Source organism: Chelon labrosus, assembly GCF_963514085.1.
Source record: "Chelon labrosus genome assembly, chromosome: 13".
NCBI lineage: Eukaryota > Metazoa > Chordata > Actinopteri > Mugiliformes > Mugilidae > Chelon > Chelon labrosus.
Window position 1 is genome coordinate 15,471,552 of NC_140346.1, and position 24,461 is coordinate 15,496,012.

The window sequence follows — 24,461 nt, forward strand, 5'->3', positions numbered from 1 at the left end:
TGCATAGGGGAACTCTTTTGGCTTGCTTCCCTCAAATAAACTGCACCCTGCTTGGTTTGGTTTCAGTGACTCCAAAATAGATCCAGCTATTAAAGGATTAGTCTGTTTTCTGCGTAGAAGTAGCTGCTTTCATTGACACTTAAAGACGGCTATAGGTCTCGTAGTTGTAACTGCACATACACAGAGGAAATGCAGTCTTCATGCTCTGCTGCATGCATCAGTGTGCTCGACTTGGCAGACGAGTTTCGGCATGCATTTCGTGCGCTCGCATTACATTGGTCAGAAAAGTAGGGAGGATCCTGCAGCTACTACACAGCACAGACTACTGCCCAGAACTGTCCAGCCTTTTAACGCACTCCTCCGTGCGCTTGCTTTCTTTAATAGCATGAGGTAATGTGACTACATAAACGGCGTGTTGTTGTAGGAAGAAGAAGAAGCAGCAGCAGCAGCAGCAGCAGGTGAAGTTCAGACGTGTCGGCAGCGTGGGCTCAGCAATATCCGCTTTAAACTTTACACCAACAACACAAGCTCTTTTCAAAGTTTGTCCTACGGTTCGTTTTCATGTCGCGCTGACGAGCTACTGTCGGTTTCGATAGCAGATGGTAAAGAGCATGTGAGGCGAAGCGAAGCGGCTCATTCACGATGGAGACGGAGCACACGGAGAGCAGGAGCACGGAGGGCTGCTTTGACAGGACGTACTCCGCTCTGACTGTCAACGACGTGTATGAAATAGCCAAGCTGGTCGGCGCCGAGGTGGAGAAACTAATCGACGGCTACGGCAAGGAGAGCGTCGAGGGTCTGGTGCCGAGGATAGTGAAAGTGCTGGAGCTGCTGGAGAGCTTCGCGTCCAGGAACCACGCTCACAAGCTGAGGGAAGAGGAGCTGCTCAAGACCTTCGAGACCATACAGCTGCAACAGCAGAAGAAGCGCGGAGGGAAAGAAAGCGAGGAGGGCAGCGATGGGAATGAAACACGGGTGAGAGACATGGGAGCCTGCAGTCCTCCCACCATTTTGTAAACAGTATAGCAGCGTCACATATGTCTTTTACTCACGGTGCATATATTTATATATGTGTGTGTGTGTGTGTTATAACAACAATACAGCAGTTTTATGAACGGTTATAACGCATGTTTTTTTTTTTGGGGGGGGGGATTCTGTGTCGTGACAAGCAATAGGCCGGGGACTACATGGCCGACGCCTCCAAAAATGTAGCATAAAAATACATGTTAAAGCTTCAGAACGCGTTTATGTGAAGGAAACCTGAAACGGCAATTATTCCACGACATTTATGTCCCTCCGTTATTTAATATAAACTATTAATCTATGCGTTGCTATAATGGTGGCTGTCAGTTAACTAATTGATATCAATCCGCCGACCTGAAACTCTAACCTTCCACCCCGTGTCGTCAAGGCAACGGCGGAATGTCAGTTACTCTAATTAACTGCTGTGCTACTGCTAACTGTTAACAGTGAAGCTATTTTATTTATTTATTTATTTTTTCAAATTTGATCCCGTAAAGCTTATCAGTGACTTTTAAAATGTGTATACAGTATTACAATAAGGCTGGGTTTCAGTTGTAGGTTTAGCTGTCACAGAGTTAATGTTCCTAATGTGGTAAAAGAAGCTAGTTAATTAGCAACGCTTTTAGCTACTTCTGTGAAAGTGGGGTATTAGCAGTAAAAGTTAGTTTTAAGTATGGAAGTTAAAACAGACTGCTTTTTCTTTATTTAAAAGATTAATGTGGATGTCCAACCGTCAGATGATTAAAAAAAAAATAGCATTAACTCTGTTAGTGTGCTGTTGTCCCAGGCCAGGGTCCAAAATCCTGTTGTTTGTGTCAGGTAAGCTAACAGAAAGTTATTTGTATAGGACTAAGCACTCAAAAGCTAAGCTTAGCACCTTCGCAGTTAAGTTTCTGGAGGGGACCCCAGGCACATTGATCCAGCCATCACGTGTATTTTCTACACAACCCAATATTTAGCGACCTCCTTCTGTAAAATAGGCAAACAGCCTTTGGCTTACTGTTTTCTAAAAGTGACACTACGCAGTGTTTCGGCACTGCGTAATTATTAGTAGTCTTACAGCATTGTAGAAGAGACATCATTGCTGAAATTATATGAAGAGGTGTGGTTGTGGCAAGTCAGACTCTGATGTTGAAATGTCTTGGAACCATTTCAACAAAACATCTGTAATGCCTTAACAACAAAATGACACACCCGCTTGGAAGCAATTGCAATTGTTTTGCCGAATCCAGATTTGTGGAAGCTCAAGAGATTTTGTGCAGCACGTAGAGCCATTGCCTCACATCTGTTGTTTTAAAACCCTTTTTCTGAGGTTATGGTTTTATAGTGTGGCTCCTGTCCTCTTAAGCAGGAGTTGCTGCAGAAGGAGGAGCAGTGGAAGACGAGGTGTGAAGAGCTTCAGGTCCAGGTACAGCAGCTCCAAGAGGACAGGGAGGAGCTGATGAGCCGGCTGAAGGGCAGCCATGCACAAGAAGGTGTGTGGTATGCGCCGTTTTTGTTTTAGTTGACTGTAAAGTACTACGAGTGCCATGGATTTTTTAAAAAATATGGACCATACTCACTAAAAGTACTCCCTGAATCATGCCAAAAGCCTTTCAGTTTCACATCATGTTGTTTATAGTCTTTTCGCGACTCTTTAAATCCCACCGCAAAAATGGAGACATTACCACATCCTGAGGGAATCACTTATTGTTCCTTTTTCATTTCTTTGATTGGGTGTCCAAAATGTTAATACGCCCCTGAATCCATAACATGGATAATAATAACTTTAAGATAACATAAAATAACCCCACATTCTTCAAGCCCCATATCTTTCAGGTACACTTGAAACTGCCGTGAACTATTAAAACATTTTTACCTGTTCCTCAAACAAGAAAATCAACCTCAAGGCCATTTGGTTGTATTTTTTTTTACTCTACTCCAAGAATGCAAATATATGTAAAAGTATCTACAGCGGAAAGATTCTCAACCAGCTACAATATAGAGTCAAAGCAGTGGGTTAACACTGGGGCTGAAAGCAGTCGAACATGTAACAAGTTCTCACACGTATGAGTCACTTTCCTGACTCTTGCTGCCATGTACTGACAGAAAAAACATGACGCCTTAAAGCTTAAATGATTAATTTGACAAGCGGTTATGTGACAGGTGAACCTGATCATTAATTTTATGTAATGGACTCAGACTTTTTTTATGGTACTGCTTTATGTGTTAAAAGACAGACATTATTTTTTGCTGTAGCACCAGTCTCAAAGGTTATCAGTTCATCACAAATCTATTGCATGAATAGTATCTAGCTATGTGTTAACAAAGGCTTTATTCTCCCATGTTTTTGAGATATCCAGAGTTTTCAGTCTCCAACGTGGCAGAGATGAAGTGAAAGTTATTTGTAGGATGTTTATGCATTTGTTCCTCTGCGATTTCTCTAGATTATCTGTAATTACAGGCACTTTGGCACTCAGGAAAAACGATGGTGAATTTTCTAGACGTTAACCCTTTCTGCCCTCCACGTTCCTGTCCTAACACCAGACTCCCACCAGCTGCTAATACTAACTACTAAGACTGACTCCAACAGCCAGTGAACCTGTGTTATTGTGATGGAGGAAGAGGAAGTTCAGTAACATCAGTGTCACTGACTCTCATCCATCCCAAGGGTTTTTTGTTTGGCTAAAGGGATTTATATTACTATAAGCACTACAAATGAAATTGTAAGTTGCAGTCTCAAAAGCTGGTCACATAAAATTTAAACTATCCGCCACACAAGATAAGACTAAAGACTTTTGACAGATACTGTATGTGATTTGGATGAACCGAACTTATAAGTTTGTGCAAAACATATCAAGATTGTGAGTATTATCCTCCGTCTCATCTGCAAAAAAATGGATTAGTTGTAGTTAGTTTGTAACCTTGGCCTCATAACCTTTATGTGTGTATTTATTTTGTTCGACATGGATTTTTTAAATAGTAGTTACTACAGTCACATTTTCACTACATAAATGGTAGGAGTGGCTAAAATGAAAATATACAAACAAATAAGTGTAGCCGAAGTCACTAACTTTTGGATCTCAAATACTTAATTACATGATAGATTATTCACATTATATACATCAGTAAAATTTTAACTGTATAATCCATTATAACGTCAGCTATTCCTATAAATCCTATAAATTTTGTTATTGACTGACGAGCATAACCCTTAACTTATAACAAGAATCGGAGTAAGCAATGTGATGTGTGTGTGTGCATGTATGCCTTAGACCATGCTCAGCGGCAGGAGCGGGAGGTGATGCTGAAGCTGAAGAAGGTTGTGGACAAGCAGAGAGATGAGCTGAGGGCCAAAGTCCAGGAGATAACCACCATCTCCAAAGAGGTGGAGGCGGTAAGGAAGCACAAAGCCAAACATTACATTACACTTTAATAGACAAACATGTATACACAGCAGTTCTCAAGTCCTCAACTCCTCATTTCATTACATATTTCTTTTCTTATTTTTCTGTTTTCACGTATATGACGTGGATGCAGAAACAGTTATAATTAAATTAATGACTGTGATTTCGTTATTCTGTTTCCTCGAGGGCATGTTGCATTTTCCCGTAGAGACAACTACTTGTTATACTACTGTCACGCTCAGATTGGGTGTTTTATTTGTATATAACCCTGCAATGCTCACATAATTACATTGTCATGTGTTACATTTGGCATCAAAACAAAAGGTACATCATATAAAACATGCAAATAAACGCACTGTAAGATGGGAAGTGTGTCAGTCATCGGGGCAGAGTGCAGTGATTATCCACATAGTTAAGGAATTAAGCTGCCCTTTAAACAAGTCAGGGCACTGTTTCCACTCCCACACAGGTTCTGTATGTGTGTGAGCTCCTCCATGAGTGTTTGCACATGTTCGTATCTGTGTCAAGACACGTATACCACGTGATTTAAATAGCAGCCATAACTGGGCGCGTTTGTTAATGGTTAACCTTTTGTTCCCAATCACTTTACTGGAGTGAAAGCAAAACAAAACTCATGGTTCAGGCGACCATGAGTTGCTTTTTAATTTGTTTCTCGAACAGATGCCTAGAATTGTTGTCATCCTTACAATGAATGCTGCATTTGTCTCACACTGTGTAGTTTCATTTCTTGCCCTCTCTTCCCCTCTGACCTTTGGTGCATGAATGGACAACACATTTCTGCTGCTGTCGTTATTAGTCAGGTGCAGACACATGGCAGGAGTTGTTGGTGCTCAATTTTGTTTGTTTGTAAAGAGGCGGATGATGAAAGATAAAACCAAAATGTCTTTCACGTAGGCGATTGTGTCAACATGAACTTGAACTGGCCTCTCAGGCTTTAACTAACAACAAGCTGCTGAGAGATGTGAAACTCTGAAGCAACTAGTTTGAGAGCAGCATTACGTCACCTGGTCGCCAGAAGTTGACTAAATCTTAAAGAAAGTTATGATATTCAGCATCTGTTTGAAATAACTGAATTGTATTGTGTTCCAACAAATGTTTCTATGATTTCAAAAACCCGTTTTTGTCAGACGACTAGGCTAAATAATGGAAACACTTCAGTGTTTAATTCAATACAGTTTAACTGCACCACAAACTACTTCCTCCAAAATGATCATACAGTTGACTTCCTTACACAGTTTCAATATAAACTGAGCATTATAACAGACACGAATGTTCTTCTCTAAACAACTAACACTATTGATAGACAGTCTTTTAAATTCACCTTTCTGTATTTATAGCTGGCAAAAAACATGGAGACTGACTGTGCATTGTCTCATGATTCAAATTTAAAATTTGTAATTCATATTCATATCTATTTCTGTGTGCAGCTCCAGGAGCAGTTGGACCGCTTCATGAAAATGAACGCAGAGCTGCGACACAAGCAGAATGTGCTGCAGACCCAGCTGAAGAGCACCGTGGAGAGGAAGGCTGACATGGAGGCTGACCTGAAGGAGAAAAGCCAAGAGATAGAGAACCTCCAAGCACAGCTGGACAGAACCAATAGCAACAGCTCTGTATGTACCTCCCTTACGTACCTTAGTTAGGTTTCCTTTATTTCAAAGAGCTCACTCTGAAGTGTCCAGGACAAGTACTAAAAACTTCCACTATGGATTAAATGACAGCTTCTTTCAAAGTTACTCCTAACAAACTAAAAGCTTGTCTTTTTTCTTCTTACAAGCCCATGACATTTTGTTGTTAAAGTGGTTTTGTCGTGAGATCTGATGATTGGTTGTGCTCCCATCAGTCCCGCTCAAGTCCGACTACGCACCAGTCAACGAAAAAGTCAACACCTGACCAGAAGGATCCTGATCAGCCATGCTTTACTAAGAAGGAGGTACGAGACATTCTGTTTGAGAGGAATGAGCTCAAAACCAACCTCTTCCTGGTGCAGGAGGAGCTCAACTACTATCAGAGGTGGGTCAAGTGTCTTGTTTTGCTATTCTTCTGAGGAAAGTTATAATACAAATTTCACAGTTTAGTAAACTGAAATAAATTTAGATGCAGATGCAGCAGCTGTTAAAGGACAATTCCGGCGCAAAATGAACCTGGGGTTAATAACACATGTGTACCGAGTTCGACCGTTCTCTGGTATTTGTTTTCATGCATTTGTTTTGTTAGTCAAATGTGACCAGTTTTCTTGCAAACCGCTAATTAGCGTATAACGCTAGCCTTCGGGGCACACTTACACATAAAAAGAAATCGCTATTTCTATACCACTAACAAGGCTCACAATATCACCACACTTACACGGTAGCATAACTAGGGTCTCTACATGTAAACCGAAGCATTGAGAACTTTGCAAGTATACAGGCAATTTATTAAAAAACTCGGAACGCCGGAAGAGGCGTTGTACACGTGAAATGTGATTAGGCGTGTTAGACTTCATGCAGATCTGTGCAGATCTGACTTGACGTGATGCATGCTGGGTTGTTCATGCTCATAGACCTCGAATATGATTGGTTGGTGTGGTGATATTGTGAGCCTTGTTAGTGGTATAGAAATAGCGATTTCTTTTTATGTGTACGTGTGCCCCGAAGGCTAGCGTTATACGCTAATTAGCAGTTTGCAAGAAAACTGGTCACATTTGACTAGCATGAAAACAAATACCAGAGAACGGTCGAACTCGGTACACATGTGTTATTAACCCCAGGTTCATTTTGCGCCGGAATTGTCCTTTAAGTATGTGGCTGACAATAATGAGTTAATGCTTTTAAATGTTAATGTTTTATTTGTTTTGTTTTTCCCAGGGAGATATTGAATGAGGAGAGGTGTCCAGGCTTCCTCTTAGAAGCCGTCCGCTCAGCCATCAATAAAAAAAGAAAGCTCATTAAGGCCAAGATGCTCGGGATTCCTGTCAATGAATGCAGCAGCAGGTCTCTCTGACACACGCAAGACATTCATTACATACAAAACTGCAGTCAGAAAACATTTGTTCTGGCGGAATATGGAATATAGTCTCAAGACGGTTTCATTTTTCTTTCCAGCGATGAGGAAGAGAGAAGTTCACTGTATGACCAGACAGAGGTGGATGGCGCAGGAGTAGATGGGACTGACAAACCATCGGAGTCACGCATTCGGAACCTGTGAGTACGGCTTCAATGCCCTTGTTCATATGGGTTTACAGTGCTGATGAAGACTTTTTCTGAACTGTCTTGAGATTTCTGCTGTACATAAACTGAAACAGAAAGATGATACATTAACTTTAACAACTGCGTCACTAAAAAAAAAATAAAATAAACTTAAACTAAAAAACTGAAACAGAAACACTGCAGATATGCATGTCTTGCTCTGCAGACATTGTCACTGTCCTGAGATGTTTGTCAGCCCCATCTATATTTAGCTGTAATCCCCGACTAGGGATCTGACCTCAGGCCTCTCTCTTCTACTTTGTCGGCTGCAGCTTTGGATTTCTGACGCGGTCGAGCAACGGCCGCAACCCCACCCACATGACTAACTCCGCCTCCAGCTGGGAGATCATAGAAGACTCAGAGGGCAATGAGGAGGCAGAGCGCCAACCGTCCTGAGCCTGGTACTGACCAACAGCCTTTTCTCCCTCATCTTGTAACCGAAAACCTGGTTGTGAGAATTTCCTATTTTGTTAATTTTAGTTTTGCTATACGTCTTCTTATTTTCCATTGGAGTGATAAACAAGATATTCGGTACAACGGAGCACAGTATTAAGAGGAACACTTTTTAAAGATTCTCCCTTTTGTAAGATTCAAGTATTTAAAAAAATATATATTCCTAATGGCAAGAAAAGTAAAAAATAGATTTTTATGTATAGATATTTATATACATCATCAAACAAAGCCAAAGACAATATACATGTATATATTCTGAAATGAAACTAACAAACTACAGGAGTATAAAACAGTAAATTAAAGACAGACATTTGTTCTTTTTTATAACTGTAAAAATATTTTGCAACAAAAAATGATCATGTAAATCATACCTCAGCGGGGGAGTTTTTAGCAATGTGCATTTTTTATGATCTAAAGCACCTTTATGTTCTAGTTGTAGTACCAGTTTCTTCCAGCAGTGAGTGCATTTTAAACCCTTAAGCCTTAGCTCACTGCTTGTATTGTAGAATATATATATTTTCTTAATTTTAAAGTCTCTGCACGAAGCCAAAGCTGATGTGTATTTGATGGGTGTGCCATAAGAGTGTTTTTGCCGGGAGTATCGGCCTCTGCTGACTGATTACTTTAAAATGAAGTTCCTTGTGGGAATGACAAACGGTGTATGTTGAACGTTTTTCAGCCCGGCCTTCTTCAACTGACCAGTTAACGTAAAGTCACCACTTTTACTGTCCCCGAGTCCCCTGTTTCTTTTTAAATGTCTGACTATAGCACTACTCAGACCTCCCAGTGGCATTTGTTGAGGGACATTGTATGCACTTCCAATCAGGCTTCCTTCTCCTAAAATACTGTGTTTGCATTTTATTTTTGTAAGCATGTTTATAATGGAACATTTTAGCTGATGAAAACACGTTTAAAATGTGAACTACTATGTGATTGCATTTTATTGTAAGTTCAAAATGTGGATTTTCTGTGACATATCAGTAAAAATCCATTAAACACACAACTTTGTTAAAACCCCAAATAGTCCCAGTGCATTTTTTCCCATGATTAAATAATAATAAAAAAAAAAAAATACAGCAAATAATGATACTGTTGTATTAGGATTTTTTTGCAGGACCTCAGAGTGATCATGTGACCTTCTTTGTACTAACCATGACGACTTACAAGTGGGTGGGTGGGGGAGTGAAGGCTTTCTTCATCATCTCCTGTAAGACCGTCAACAGTACATTCTGGGAAAAGGCCGAACATCAGGGGTGTGAGTTTGTGTTTGTGCGCGCCCCGCCAGTGTGTGTGGCGAGTTTTGTGTGTTAGTGTTCGACCATCTTTAAAATGCTCTGCGTCTGGCTGAATAGAAGGAAGTGGCTCTGACTTCCCCAGGAAATGGGAAGAGGAAACCTGGGGGCTTCGACCTCTGTGGCTGCACTGGAGCCGCAAGACGACTCACCGGAGAGAAAGCGACAGAGCGAAAAGGGGAAGGAGGGAAGGGTGGAGGGTGGACAGAAAGAGAGACACTGCCTCCGATTGTGCTCCCGACTGAAAGCAGAACAAGTTGAGAGGAAAGAAAGGAGTCAGGAGCGAACATAGAGGCAGACATTTGATCCCAGGTTTTGGTTTTGGACTTGGTCTGGAGATGAAGCTTCTCCTCAGAGCTCTGAGTGCTCTGTTCTGCTGCTGCTTGTCGTCTGCTCATACACTGGACCCGTCTGGGAAGAACGTCTGCCAGAACATCAGGTACACTTCAACTTCACCTTCGCCCACACATGACGACTTTAAATGCCTGAGAATGTACTTGTCGATAAACTAAAGGAGTTGAGGACTATAGGATTGAGCTGAACATCTCCTGCTAGTCTAAACATCCTAGTTTCCTTTTCCTCGTTTTGTCACGCTATTTAGAGTAGATTGTTTGATATTGCTGTGATCTATCTGAATTTGTTAGACTGATTTGATTATGATCTAAACATTCAGAGACCCCTCCAACCCGGTCTGCTGCCCTGGATGGCGTCAAGAGGGAAAAGAGTGCACTATACGTGAGTTAAAGCATTCTAGTAGGCAACAATCGGTAGAAAGGAAGCCGCATGCCGTATTTGTTTTTCTCATTGGTTGTATGTTCTATGTTTGTTTGTCTAGCCGTGTGTGAGGGTGAGCAGGCCTGTCTAAAGGAGGAGATCTGTTTATATCCTGGAGTGTGTCGCTGCCCACCTGGCTACTTCGGAGCTCAGTGTAAAACACGTGAGTCAAAATAAACGACTGAAGCTGTTTTGGCAACAGTTACTTGATGTGATAGAGGTCACCTGTGAGAGTTAAGTAAGGGAAATAGTGTGAGATCCATACAGGTAACATTAAAAGTCTGAGAGGGTGTGAGTTTATTAATGTGGTACAAAAGGAGAAGAGGTAAAGTTTATCCTTTGGCATTATTCTGTTAGAAAAAAAAAACAACGTTCAGGAGATTTAATGGAATGGAAAACAACTCACTGGCATATGAAATGTGACGTGGATGTCATGGATGTGACTCCTGTTTTTTGTTAGTCACACATCAGAACTGAAACTAAATGTTAAAACATAACAATAGTCTGATTTGACTACAGGACTCAGTCTGTTTGGATAAGAGACAATCAGCTTCTATCTAGACTTGAGAATATTGTCGCTCTATTCACTACAAAAAAAATGTCCCAGGTAATCAGAGTCACTTCAGTAGAAGTCAGGTGTCTATTTGATAGGAGCTTGAACACAGCTACATACTCATTTATATCAGGATGAACAGATAGGCGGTCAGGTTTTTATGGTTTTTTTCTCTGCCATGTGTTATATTAGTTTTCAATGACAGCTTATAGGACGTATTTCTTAAAATAGAGGAATGTAAGTTCTGATGTGATTTATCTTTGTTTGTGGGGGCCAAATGGTTAAAGAAGCAGCTTTTGGGACTGTCACAGGTTCGCATCCTCCTATGTTCATGGCTGAGGTGCTTTGAGTAAGCACCTAATCTGCTTCATGAATAGGGACATTTAAATAACAAAAATTTTCGCATGACAAAAACATGCTGATTTAACTGTTTATAGATGTTTTACACATCTATAAACAGTTTTTGTACAGTATTATTGCTACATATATTTACTGAGTGTTTGGTTGCTACCAGGCTGTCCTGCTGAGTTCTGGGCTCCAGACTGCCGTCAGGTGTGTGAGTGCCACCCCCATGGACACTGTCATGCTGGCACTGGCGAGTGCACCTGCAACCCCAATCGCTGGGGTCCGTTGTGCCAGCACACCTGCAAGTGCGCCCGACACGGCAGCTGCCACCCCATTCATGGAAACTGCACCTGCAAGGAAGGCTGGTGGATGTCAACTTGCAACAAGCTGTGCCAGTGTGACATGAGGGGGTCCGGAGGGTCCAGCTGTGACCAGATAACAGGCTTCTGTCAGTGCCACCGGGGCTACTGGGGCCAGAGATGTGCTTTCACTTGCAAGTGCAACCAGTCGCCGTGTAATCAGCAAACCGGCGCGTGTGAGTGCGTGGCCGGCTCGTGGGGACCCAACTGTGACTTCAGGTGTAAATGTGACCTGACACACAGCAGATGTGACCCTGCCACAGGAAAATGCCTTTGCCACCCAGGGTACCAGGGTGTCTACTGCAACCGGTCGTGTGAAGCTGGGAAGTATGGCAGTGACTGTAAAATGAGGTAGTTATGCGAGGTGAAAGTTTTACACCAGTGTGTGTCCATGCTGAAACTCTAGAACATCTTGTCTCTCATGATAAACTCTGCTGACTTTTATCTTTTAGCTGTGGTTACTGTAAAGACAACGAGCTCTGCTCTTCCACTGATGGCAAGTGTGCAGCCTGTGCCCCCGGCTGGAACGGTACACGATGTGACCAGCCGTGCCCGCCAGGTTATCACGGTGACGGCTGCAAGGACAAATGTCCACGGTGCAGGGATAACGAGCCCTGTGACCCAGAAACTGGGGAATGTTTGAGGTGTGACCCCGGATGGATCAGACCCAGGTGGGAATACATGTTTCAGGCAATTATGTCACATAAGCGACCGATTACAGCCAGCAGCTACTTTGCAAAATGCATCATGAGAGTTATGCTTTCACAGCCTTATCTAGAGTGTTTTCAGATTCCAGTCTCATCTCACAGTTGATTTAACTCACAAGTCAAATATATTTAAACATTTGTATATTTGAATAATGTAGTCTACTTAGACACAGAACATTAACAACCTCAAACATCCGACATGAAACATTTGTATTCAGATCAGCTATTGTTTTTTTTTTCCGCAGATTCATTTACACAGACTTAAAACTGTCTGCCAGAGTTTATAGCTGAGTCTGTTAAAAGTTACACTATCCTCCTGTGGTTACAACTGGGAACTGAAAACACTTACTCCCAACTCTTACAGCTGTGAGTTGACTCTCTGAGGGTGGTTTGCGGAAGAAAATAGGATGATTGGTATTTATTGATACGTGCAATAGATAGATGTACTGCAAGCCACGTTGCATATTCGTATGAATTAAGGCAAATTGTTGCACATAAGGAGAGAATGATGCTCAGTGCTTATGCTGTGCTTTGGAAAGAGTTGGCTTTAACATGCTAACGGCTTCTGAAACTAATAGTATGAGCCTTGTAAGTCGTAAGTTAAATTAGTGTGAATGTTGTTTCGGCTTCCAGTGTGTAATATTGTGTATATGTACAGTGTATTGTGTGGGGCAGTGTCCACAAACATCAGTTTAAGCTTTCTGACACACTGAGGTATAAGATAAGAAATCAGTGATCATAATTATTTGTGTCCCTGTCCAGGTGTATGGAGCCCTGCCCCAACAGGACGTTTGGAGACGCCTGCAACTTCCCTTGTAGCCCCTGTTTCCATGGCGATTGCCATCACGTGACAGGAAGATGTGTCTGTCAGCCAGGCTTTCAGGGAGAGAGGTGAGCTGGCTGGTGTAGTATCAGCAGACTGATAAGGGCTTTTATTCTTGAGGTTTGCTGGCCCTGGAGAGTGCATGATAAATACATGTGGGAATATTTAAACTGAGGAGGACGCTTTGAAATGTGACCGTACAGCTTGAGGTTTTAACCGCGCTGTTGGATAAACACTCTGAAGCAGGTCACGGCAGAGACAAACATCGTCTTACTGCAAAACCCATACATACACTGTCTTAAAACAGAAAATTAATAGATTGTACGAATACTCTGAAAACAAGACAACGTGAAAGATTTGCAGGGAGCGGCAAAACAAATGATCCTTTTACATTGTCCGAATGCGTCTGCTTTTGTAAGGTAGGTTAGTGTACGCTCTGGCATCTCTAATTTACCCACCGACCACAAACATAACAGCAGCCACTTACTCTGTTTTTAACCTCTAATCAAGAGGGGAAACAAAAGTGAAAAACAAAGACACATGTACAATTTAAACATTTTAACATTTAGTATACTTAGACGTATTGGTTATGTTAACTATACAGAGTCTGATTTAGCAGATTAAACCTTTTGTGATCCCTGTAATTTTCTTCTCCCTGATGTTACAGTGTTTATTTATGACGACATGTTCATGGTGGATTAAAAAAGATCAGTATTCAGTGTTTTTTGTTTGGTGTAGTGATGTAATTATGTGATTCTCTTTTTCTTTTTCTTTTTTTATTCAGCTGTAACAGCAGCTGTCCTGCCCTGCAGTTCGGTCTCAACTGCTCTTCTGCCTGTGACTGTGGTGAGGGGGTCAGCTGCGACTCGGTCACTGGTGCCTGCCCCAACAGTACGTCCCTCCATCCAAACATCTATTCTCCAAATGTGTCCGCGTATCCATTTGTGCGTCACGTGTTTCTTGATGTGTGTGTCAGGTGGCCGGGGCGCCGTGTTAGCGGGGGTGCTGGTTCCTCTGCTCCTGTTGCTTCTTGCTGTACTGTGCTGCTGTTTGTGTTGTGGAGGAGGCCCTGTTGACAGCAAAGACAGGTCAGTGCTCTATTTACACTGGCGCAGACAGGAGGGCCAAAACACAACTTTATTACATCATTTGTTAAAATGGGATATATTTAATCTCCTTTATACGGTCACAGGCCACATATACTGTACATGTACTTGATCAAACCTTCCTCCAATTATTAGTGATTTTTATTTATCATCACTGTGTAGATTAAACATCCACACAACAAACCAAGATCACATATCATAACAAAGTTAGTCACATTAGTCGATTTAAATATACTTCAGTTATCAAGACATCTTGGCTGGTGGAAAGATCTTCAGTATGTACACTCAGTTGAAAGGGAACCATAACGTATCTTATACATGTGAAATTCCTCTTACATATTTACAAACCTTGTTTCTTGTAGGGCGACACTGGCCGAGGGCGGGTGGTCAGTTCGGATGAAATATCACATCTACAGCGTCCTGGCAAACATCGGTGCTGCCCTCCCCTGCATCTCGGACTGGTCCTCTGGCCTGCCCCGTGTCACTGGTTAGTGCTACCGCAGAGACTTACAGTGCAATACAATAATAAACTGATAATCGCTGATTGTTCACACTACACAGCTCCAGAGGTTGTGCAAAAACACCACGAACATTTGAGTTGTTTTAAAGCTCCACTGTCTGAGGAGCACTGAATGAATGGTATCTTAGGTATCTTGCTGAAGGGCAGGGCACTGTGTTCATTTATTCAACTATTTATCACTAGTATTATTTACTTTTCCTCTTTTTCAGAGTCACCGCCCTCATTTCAAAACACACATTGCCACATTTCTTCCCAATACACCTCACTGTATTAATAATCAGTGATATCTCTGAAACCCCATCAAGCCGTGTATGGATTTGAGTCATTATTATCTTTTATAATCTTTTTTTTTTGTGCCTCATGCACACGCAGTATCTCACCATGACCCAGAGCTGACCTTCAACCACAGCTTCATTGAGCCTCCTTCGTCAGGCTGGGTGACGGAGGGGTCGTCCTTCGACAGTGATGAGGAGGAGGGAGAGGCTCTTTACTGTGTCCCTCCTAGAGAAGGTAGGAGCAGAAATAGTGTTCACTAAACTTTACATGTAGACCTGGACCGGCACTATAAAAGGTCTTCTGACTTTCTGTGTCTCCTTCTCAGACATCCCGACCGTGGCAGGTGGTGAGTTTCAGGAGATGAGCTCTAAGTGTAACATGTTCCTGGACCCATCAGGCTTCAGCAGTGAGGACATCACCTCACCCTTCAACATCCCCCGCACCTCCAGCATTGCTAAGTCTAAACGGCCGTCCGTCTCGTTTGCCGAGGGCACGCGCTTTAGCCCCAAGGAGAGGCGAGGCTCTGCTCAGGACCCTGGCGCCCTCCCACGCAGCAAACCCAAGTCACCATGGGGGGTTTTGATGCTGTCGGCCCTTCAAAGTCAGGGAAGCGCACCGAGAACTGGGGAGGAGGTTGATGCTGAGGGTGAGGAGAGGGAGGATGGGGTGGATGTGCAGTTGACCAATAATCAGGAGTCAAGCTGTGAGGTACCCGACCAGGAAGTAGACAGAAACCCATCCCGAGCCACTCTGCAGGTTCCTGGGGCATCAGGTCGAAGACGGACTATGTCCAACACAGCTGCTCAAAAAGGGACCCAGCTGCAAACATCTGCCTCTGATGCCCAGGCAGGGGTCACGCATAAGGTTACCACGGTGGGTAAAGCAGGTCGGCCCATGACGAAGATAGAGCCAAGCTCTGAAGGCCCCGTTCAGGCCATGCTGCGAAGACTTGGCAGCCTGCAGAGACAAAAGGAGCAGGAGTCTGGCAAGCCCAAGCCCAAGGGAGCTGAAGGGATTACCAAACCGCCCAGGAGGAAGCTAGGAGCTCGGGCGACTGTGTGGGAGCAGGGAGGGCCACCTGGAGGGGAGGTCGGTGTTTGTAAACCAATCAGGAGAAAGCACCTCTCCAAAAACAACTCCCCCGAAACAGCCGCCGGCAGTGACGCGCCACCAGCAGAGAGCGACACGCCGAAGCGGCCGCTGTCGTCCATTTTGAAGAGCGTGCCAGAGACGGCCTCAGCTGACTCAGGGTCAGACCTGAGGGCTGAAGGAGACGCGGCACAGCGTAGTGACCCAAGCGCTGGGCAAACTGAGAGCACCTACTTGACGGTGGGACCAGCAGGAGACACTGCAAGCCTCACCGAAATCATCACCAACCAGGGAGCAGTTAATGTGACAGACGAGCCCTGCTACGAAAATGTCTTGATTAAACACTCATAACCTCTGAGGAAACTACGTCAGCAGGTCTGATAGAAACACACATTTGTCATTCTGCTGTTATAACTTCACAGACACAAGGGAGGGAAAAAAATTACAGATATCTCAACCTTGAGTCTTACTTTTAAACAATATATATAGGAGACTAATTTATATTAGACTTAAGGTTGAAAGATACATGAAAACTCCAGATATAAGGTATGGTATTGGGGTTATAAGAGGCTAACAAGAACACAGTTGGTTTTATTGTTTTTATTTACTTCAGTAAATACATACAAGTACTGTAACATCTGGTACTTACAGAGTCAGATGCCATAAAGAAATATAAAGACTGGAGGTTTGTAGACAAATGAAACACATTTTTATACGGCCTAGAAGGTTTCTGCTCAGAGTGTGTTTGAGTGAGTATGTTTAGAAAAAAAAAAGAAGTAGTCTTCTATTAGTCGTGAATGACACGCGTAAAAATAAACAAGTAGCTAATGTGAGATCAGACGTAACATCTGTTAAAACCACTAAAACTAAACTAAGGCTTGATTCATTCTGTTTTATCACTGCACGTCAGAAACGGGAACTGTAAGAAAAAACAAAAAAAAAAGTTTCACCATCTTATCATCGAAGTTTCCTCGAGCACGGACACACCCGTCACTGACCTCTGACCTCTGGCGACTGTGTGTGGCGTGATCCCACTCTTGGCTTAAAAACTCAATTTTTTTTGTTATCTTTGGTGGATTCAACCTCCTTTTTTTCCATTATTCACTGTATATATATGTGTGTGATTAATAATGAGATAATAAACACTATGAATTTTGTGGATACATGATTTAAAAAGTGATTATGACTGTAATGACGAAGCAATCAGAAGAAGTAAAATTATAAAAACTAAATTATCTTGGCATTAGCATTTTTTTTCAATTATCAACATGCAAATTTAGCTATTGTTTACTACTACTACTAAAGATATAGGATCAGCTTCACAATCTCTGTTTTTACTATAGCTGGGTTTGAAAAACAGACGTCACACGAGATAAGTACAGTTCAGAAAATCAGCTAGCTGCACTTTGGCTGTGAGCGGCGCGTGGACTTTCGCTGATCTCCAATATTTGCTGAAGTAGACGAGCACCCGGGTTCTGCGTTACACTGAACATGCTTGACCCACTTTTTACCCCCGACGCAAGCTGTTTCAGTGAAAGTGTTCTTCTACTTCTCCGCTCCAACGGTGCCTGAACAGCCGAGCCAGTACTTGGCGATGGATCTGGGGTACGGAGGCACGGCGCGGTCGACTCTCTTAGTCTTCAGGTCCACTCTGTAGTATTTATCTAGAAAATACATCAAGAAAGAAGGCAGTCATTCATTTGTACTTTTTGACTTCGGAAAGCTACTTTTAGTGTGGGAAGTGTAGTTGAATTTTAAGCCAGAAAACTAAAGGTCGCACAGGAATACACAAGAAGCCAGTGTAAAATGAAACTGGTGGGTTTTCCTGCAGTCACATGGGCTAATACGTGGCATGTGAAACTAGTTATAATAAGATTTCTGTGGTGAGTCAGAGCAACGGGAAAGTCTGATCAAATGAGTTCCTGTCTGCCCTCTACATCTGTAGCTCATGCATCAGTCAGTTTAAAAAAAATAAATACATAAAAAAGACTGAAACGCATTTAGTGCCAACAGATTTATTTATTTTTTTTGGCTAATCTGTGTGTTACCTCGCCGGAAAGAGGTATTTCTGACTGAATGAATTTCCCCCTTTGGATAATAAAGTTAAAATTGATCTGATCTGATTAGAGCTCCCATGAGGCTCAGACATTAGGGTAATGACAGACTCATGGGATGTGTTGTTGTTTATTATCGCTATTTTTGTAATTCTATCTGACTGTCCGACCCTGTAATGTTCCTGTAAGGCTGAAACGCTCATTGAATGTGCGATTGCTCTGCCGTGTTACCTCCTTTGAAGAAGTAGACGCTCTGTACGGGCTGTTCTCCTCGGAGAAGATCATAGTACGGCCTGCCGTCTCTGTAGTCGTCGTTGCCTCTGTTGTTCTGGCGGTAACGGTCCCTCCGTCTGTCCTGGTCCCAGTCTTGATCCCACCGCCTGTCCCAGTCTCGCCCGAGCCTCTCCTCCATCTCCATCCTCCTCTCTGCCAGTCTCAGACCCATCTCCATCCCCCTCTCGGCGAAGTCCTGACCCATGCTCATGCCCCGCTCGGCCATGGAGCCCCAGTTGGGTGAACGGCGGCTCCTCCTCTGACCCCACTGCCACCCATTCTGCTGGTACTGCTGGCCCCACTGCTGGCCTTGCTGTCGACCCCACTGCTGGTCAGGCTGGTAGTCTCTGCGGGGTGGTGGTGGCGGCGGCGGCGCCAGCGGCGTCCGGGCCGTGACGTAGATTCTGCCAGCCATGGCCGCGTCCACCGGAGACTTGAGGCCCTTCCAGTCCTTGTTAATGAAATGGTGCTTGTCGTGATGCTGCGGCACTAAAGAAAACAGAGAAAGTTGAGCTGACAGCACTCTGAGTAAATGCTCGACAACAGCCACAACTCACAGTCAGAGAAGAGCTCCCCGAAGAAGCGCTCATAGTTGCTGTGGTACATGTCAGTGTAGCGCCTGAAGAGCGTGGAAGGAGACGTCTCAGACATGGTGACACACTCCTCGTGGGACGGCTGGTGCAAGAACTCATACACGTAATACTGGTCCCCTGGAGAAACATATAACATCAGAAAACTATATATAAAGAATACTACAAAAAAATCAGGAGACATGTGAAAAAAGAAACCCATAATATCTACCTTTGAAAAAAAAGGCCTTCTCCTTTCCGTGGTGACTTGGAGCAGGCAGGGCAAACGCTGCATCCACGTAATCAGGAATCTTGTCAAACCCAACGCCGATGTCTCGAGGGTAGTCTTCATCCAGCACGCCGTTGTCAAACCTCCAGTACTTGTTTCCCTGATCAGAGTTTGGATTCATTGAGGTGTTAGATTATGGAGACATGCGGCTAACTGGTAACACGAGGTCATTTTCAGTGCCGCTACCTTAAAGATGTAGGTCTTCCCCTGACAGTTGACACGGGTGAACGCAGCATCAATGGGCCCTCTGATGCCCCACACGTCCTTGATGAGCTTTGGGTAACCAGGAAGCACCGACCTCTGGTCCAGCACAAAGAAGTACTCCCCTGGAAATCACAAAGAAGGAAAGATCATAACCTTCAGAGCACGAAGTAGACATAGTGACAAGACTGTACCCTTCATCTTCAGCTGCTGGCTCACCTCTGAAGGCGTAGATGGAGCCATTTTTGAGCTGCATGAAAGAGTCAAAAGGCGTGCCACTGCAGACCATAGCGTCTGGGTCAGGGGCTTCAGTGGTGCCTGTTGTCACGGGAACAGTGGTTTTCTCGGGAACGGTGGTTTTCTCGGGAACAGTGGTTGTCTCGGGAACAGTGGTTGTCTCATCTGTTGCATCAATCTGAGGAGGTTCAGGCGTGCTGTGGATCTCTTGGGTCGGACGCACTGGGTTGGAAACAAGTGTCGGTTCTGTAACAGGGACAGACTCCATCTGTGGAGGAGTTTGGGTCGGTGACGGCGGGGTCTTTGGACGCTGCCGTTGCCTGCGCCTGGGGCCTGGGGTGGGACGCTGCGTTGGCGTCAGCTGACCGCTGATGGTTGTAAAGGAGCGCTGGTGTGCTGAACGTCGGAAGGAAGGAGTGATGCCTTGAGACGGGCCGAAATCATCATCCTCTGCAACCACAAACGTGTCCCCGCGAGCTGGAGGGAGATAAAAGTGACGTCAGCAACCATTGTCTCCTGCAGTTGTCGTGACTGAGCTCTGAACAAACAAATGAGCGGAGAGAGGTTTCTTACTCCTCATGCCGCAGGTGACCTCGAAGTCAGAGCAGCAGCTTTGGTAATACTTGCACACGGAGTCACACTGGCACGTCTTCTTAGAGTCAAAGCCATCTTCACAGCGGCCCAGACAGGACTCTGAAGATAAAATGACATGAGGCGTTCACTGTCTCTCTCCCTCATTTAGTTAAAAAAGTTAAATTAGATTCAGAGTCTCTCCCATTGGCATGTTGCCTCACGGGGTACGTTATATTTCCTAGCTTGGTGTTTGAATACAAGTTGATGGTGAACTTAAAACAGATTCAATGAAAACATTTGATCATATCTTAGGTTTTAACATTCACACACCCACTCTTCATATGCATGATCATTTGAAACCTCTCACTGTTTTACGTAGCTTTGAATTCAAATAAATGTGGATTTTCCCTTCCCTTTTTACTTAATTACCAGCATAAGACACATCTGACTGGTTAAGTAAATGTCAAAAGCGTCAACCAACATGTAGTCACTGTAAGAAACATTCAAACTCAGTTCACAATTAACAGGCCACGAATCAAGTCTAACTCAAACATGATGGGCACACTTCCTTTTTCTAACATCAAATCATTCTTGAACCTCAAAACTGATTTTTAAAACTACTTACCATCTGCGGCGAACGTGTGAGGAAGCAGAGCGAGCAGCAGGACGGGCCACAGCGTCATGTTTCCTCTGCAGACTGAGAGGACAGAATGATGGACTAATGGAGGACCGCGTGCTCCCAATCATTGGAAGCATGTGTCAGTCACCCCTCTTCCTTGTTTACTTTAACCTTGTTTGCAGACCTCTTTCTACTCGAGCAAATAAACACAGACGGAGAGACGAGATATGGCCGTGTGATCGTCTGTTGCCCTCTGACCAAGTTGAACGGCAGTGATTTCTTTTTTTAATTACATGTTCAGATCAAATTATGGCTGATCTGTTCAAAGAACTCTGTTCTAGAGGTGCTCTGGCTTTTTTTTTTTTTTTTAGATCTGTTTATGAACCCTCTGTATTTGTTCTTGTGAGGTCTGTTCTTTATGCAATGAATGCCTACGACCCAGTGTGTTCTTCACTTCTGGAAGTTGTGAAGGAAGTGAAGGTGAACCATGGACAGGATTCCTGACTGCCGTCTTCTGTCCACTAGAGGGAGGAGTTCTTGCCACTCCCAATGTTCCTGCTATGTCTCTGGTAGATGTCTTGTTTCTGCAGCCTCATGGCCCGTTTCCCTTGTTTGGCTGCAAACAAACGCACATACTCCTTTTTCTTTTTTTGTAAATACATAATAACCGGCTGCTTGTACAGCTGTCATAAAAAACTCCTTTATAACTTCAATAGTTAGAAAGTAGTGACACTTATTTGTATACTTGTAAATGCTGACGTATATGTGACCTATAAGTGATTATTCTTCTGTAGCCGCTTGTCCTCTGGAGGGTCACGGGTGATATATTTCATAATATTTTAATAATATTCTTGTGGTCTTTTAATTTAAGTAACAAACTCACTGTTACTTGGTGCTAAACACATGTTCTGGAGAGAATGAGCAGCATGACCGTGGGCAGATAAGATGGGAATAAAACAAAGCAAACGCTCTACAGTCTTTGCTCATTTGCCACCTGGACTGCTCTGTGATGTAAGCCCATCTGTAAATGCTGAATTAAATCCTCCCAAAGGCCAGGGCATTTTTTTTTGTTTGTTTTAATTTTCGATGGAAATTTCCACCACACGGGTCATTGGTGCCATTATTCTAAAGTACAGTGAGACAGTAAAGAAGCCTTTCTGCAGAAAAGCTGCAGGGTGTAGAGGAACTACATGTTTCTGTAGGATAGCAGCTGTTCATGCTGCCAGATGTTTGACGAGGATGTCATCAGCTCACTTCACAATAGTCCTTCTCTGGACTTGTGTGATTTACGCGGGACAGCAGGAAGTGCAGATGATGGACAGACACAAATAAATAAAAAAATAAATATTCCAGGAAAATTCATTTCAAAAGCAGACGTACGTTCTCGACGTTAGTCCCCAGAGCTGCTAGTGATGCTGGAGATCCAACTTTTTGGACGCCTAGGTGTGTATTTTGCATGTAGACACAACAAAATTATAAAACTTCGTAGATATTGTGAATAAATTCCTTTTATATTGTCTTCGACCGAGCAATTTAGGACTTGTACGGAACTGTTCATGTCAGTACAGGATAAGAAAAAGGATATAAGACATAACTCACATCTTTCTGCTGTAACTGTGTTCATGTCGATTCTGTTAGATCAGGGCTGTCAAACTCATTTTAGCTCGGGGGCCACAAACAGCCCAATTTGAACTCAATATAATGCCTATAAGTAACGACAACTCCAGATTTTTTCTATTATGTTTTAGTGAAAAGAAGAACAAGTAAATTAGGAGAATTATTACATTTAATAAACTATCCTAATCCCTAAATTAGCAGTAGCAGTTATTTTCATTGAAAATTTGCAGTCTTCTGTAATTTTCACACTTTGCAAATTCTTGCTGCAGGCCAGATTTGACCCTCTGGCGGGTCGCTTTTGGCCCGCAGGCCGTATGTTTGACACCTGCGTGTTAGCTTGTTGCACAGCTTCAGTTTGTCTTCACCTCCTTGTCGATGTTGTAAACGTCATGTTCTGGTAACTGGTGCTGTGAATTATGCTGTCAGAACTGATGCTGAATAAATCAAAGCAACTAGTTTAGAAAGTTTTAAGTGTCTACCATTAGAATGACAGTATATGTGTCCTCGGTGTCACTGTGACTGATTCAACCACACACCTGACAGTAACTTTACATTAATTCTGTCAGCCATCTGTCCATGCTGCCAGATGTCCCTTCACATCTGGAGCATTTTTAGATGTAGATGGAGTTTGTTCAGTACAAACTGTTAAATAAATCCTCCCTGTTATGTGTCTCAGTCTGGAGCCCAGTCCAGTCCTGATCTGGATATGTTTGATAGTCACAAGACAACAGGAAGTGCACATTGTGTCTCCACAACGAAACACTATCAGATGACTCTGTGTTGAACAAAACAGAACTACAAAAATAACTGTACAGTGTAAATACGTCCCAACTTTCACTGGGAGGATTTGTGCCTGGATGAAGACACAACACCCAGAGGTTTATTTATATTAAGAAGGAGAAACCTCACGGCTAGAATTCAATTCACCAAACACAGAAAAAGACATTAATGAAGAAAACCGATTAGACATAAATTCTGCTGTAAAACTTTATTAAATTAAACTTAAAAGTGTTTTTAATATTTAGCCTAGCTGCCCATTGACTGAACAAAATATAGGAACATGTGTCGCTAAAACACAACACAATTCAATAGTACTTCAAACCACAGCCTCCAAAATGAAAACACAGTTCAATCAACAGCTCTTTCAGTTATTTAAAAAAAAAAAATAAATGCTGAATACATAACCTTCATCAAGATAAGATTTAGTACAAGCCTGTTATGTCAGCATACATTTTTAGGTCACCGTGTGGTCTGGCTCTTAATCACGAGGTGTCGCTGTGTCATCAAACTTTAGGGAAGTCATTCATGCTTGTGACCAGGCTCGGGTTTGAATGAAACCATTTGTGTTTCGGGCCATTTCCGCGAAATGAAACAATAATGAAAATTAAAACATTCCTTAGGCTTCGATGTCCCGTTAGAATATCAAACACCACTGGTGCATAAATAACCGCTGGGCCAAAATCAGAGCGCCATGCGGTCCTTACATAGTCTCCATTCACAACAAACTACTGTTCCCATAAATCCATGTTGGCTCGTGAGCCAATGAGGTGTGTTAGAGGCGGTGTTGCCTTAAGGAGCCCTTTGTAATTTACAAATTTGTAGGTGGGGGAGTATTTTCTAGCTCATTCTGGTTCATCTTCCAGAAATGATATATTATTTTATTTACAAACATCAAAAAACACGATGAGCACTGAAATTAATACAAGAACGGCTCATAACTGACTTTCACCGTAGACTGCTGGCTTTAAAATTAAAAAGACAAATGTATTAATTCTGTCTATAAATACTTTCTCAATAACATATATCACCTAACATTTTCCTCATACTACCCTTGATAGTGATAATAAAAATTGTCTGAGTATAAACACCTGGTAGAGGGTAGTTATGGACTGTCATATTACATTTAGTTTGACCTGGTGTCAGTGCGTTTTTTTTTTTTTTAATGTACACTGATCAGGCATAACATTATGACTACTTTCCTAATATTGTGTAGGTCTCCCTTGCGCCTCCAAAACAGTTGTGACTCATCAGAGAATAGACATGGACCTTCTGAGGGTGTCCTGTGGTGTCTCGCA

General features: G+C 42.9%; 3 protein-coding genes across 4 annotated transcripts; 2 read left to right on the forward strand and 1 right to left on the reverse strand.

The window, feature by feature from the left end:
* The first annotated feature begins 322 nt into the window (after positions 1-322).
* On the forward strand, positions 323-9,140 carry rilp (Rab interacting lysosomal protein). Of its 2 annotated transcripts, none has more exons than XM_084558718.1 (8): positions 323-975; positions 2,372-2,498; positions 4,278-4,399; positions 5,858-6,043; positions 6,274-6,443; positions 7,277-7,402; positions 7,514-7,612; positions 7,930-9,140. In XM_084558718.1, the coding sequence occupies exons 1-8, from the start codon at positions 643-645 to the stop codon at positions 8,051-8,053; spliced, it is 1,287 nt and encodes a 428-aa protein (XP_084414844.1). In that variant the 5' UTR covers positions 323-642; the 3' UTR covers positions 8,054-9,140. The 2 variants fall into 2 exon arrangements, with proteins under 2 accessions (XP_084414844.1, XP_084414845.1); XM_084558719.1 differs by having other exon boundaries at positions 2,375-2,498.
* A 350-nt stretch (positions 9,141-9,490) lies between these two features.
* scarf1 (scavenger receptor class F, member 1) lies at positions 9,491-17,252 on the forward strand (the record flags this gene model as incomplete). The annotated part of the gene is given in 12 exon segments (XM_084558904.1): positions 9,491-9,646; positions 9,648-9,841; positions 10,076-10,137; positions 10,238-10,339; positions 11,244-11,784; positions 11,886-12,104; positions 12,903-13,031; positions 13,748-13,854; positions 13,940-14,051; positions 14,432-14,556; positions 14,962-15,099; positions 15,191-17,252. Coding segments are annotated over 12 exon segments (3,000 nt in total). The 3' UTR covers positions 16,306-17,252.
* A 73-nt stretch (positions 17,253-17,325) lies between these two features.
* On the reverse strand, positions 17,326-21,577 carry vtna (vitronectin a). The gene is made up of 8 exons (XM_084558905.1): positions 20,776-21,577; positions 20,151-20,270; positions 19,560-20,054; positions 19,326-19,465; positions 19,083-19,239; positions 18,839-18,991; positions 18,240-18,770; positions 17,326-17,618 (listed from the first exon to the last, which is right to left on the reverse strand). The coding sequence occupies exons 1-8, from the start codon at positions 20,831-20,833 to the stop codon at positions 17,500-17,502; spliced, it is 1,773 nt and encodes a 590-aa protein (XP_084415031.1). The 5' UTR covers positions 20,834-21,577; the 3' UTR covers positions 17,326-17,499.
* Positions 21,578-24,461: the final 2,884 nt, after the last annotated feature.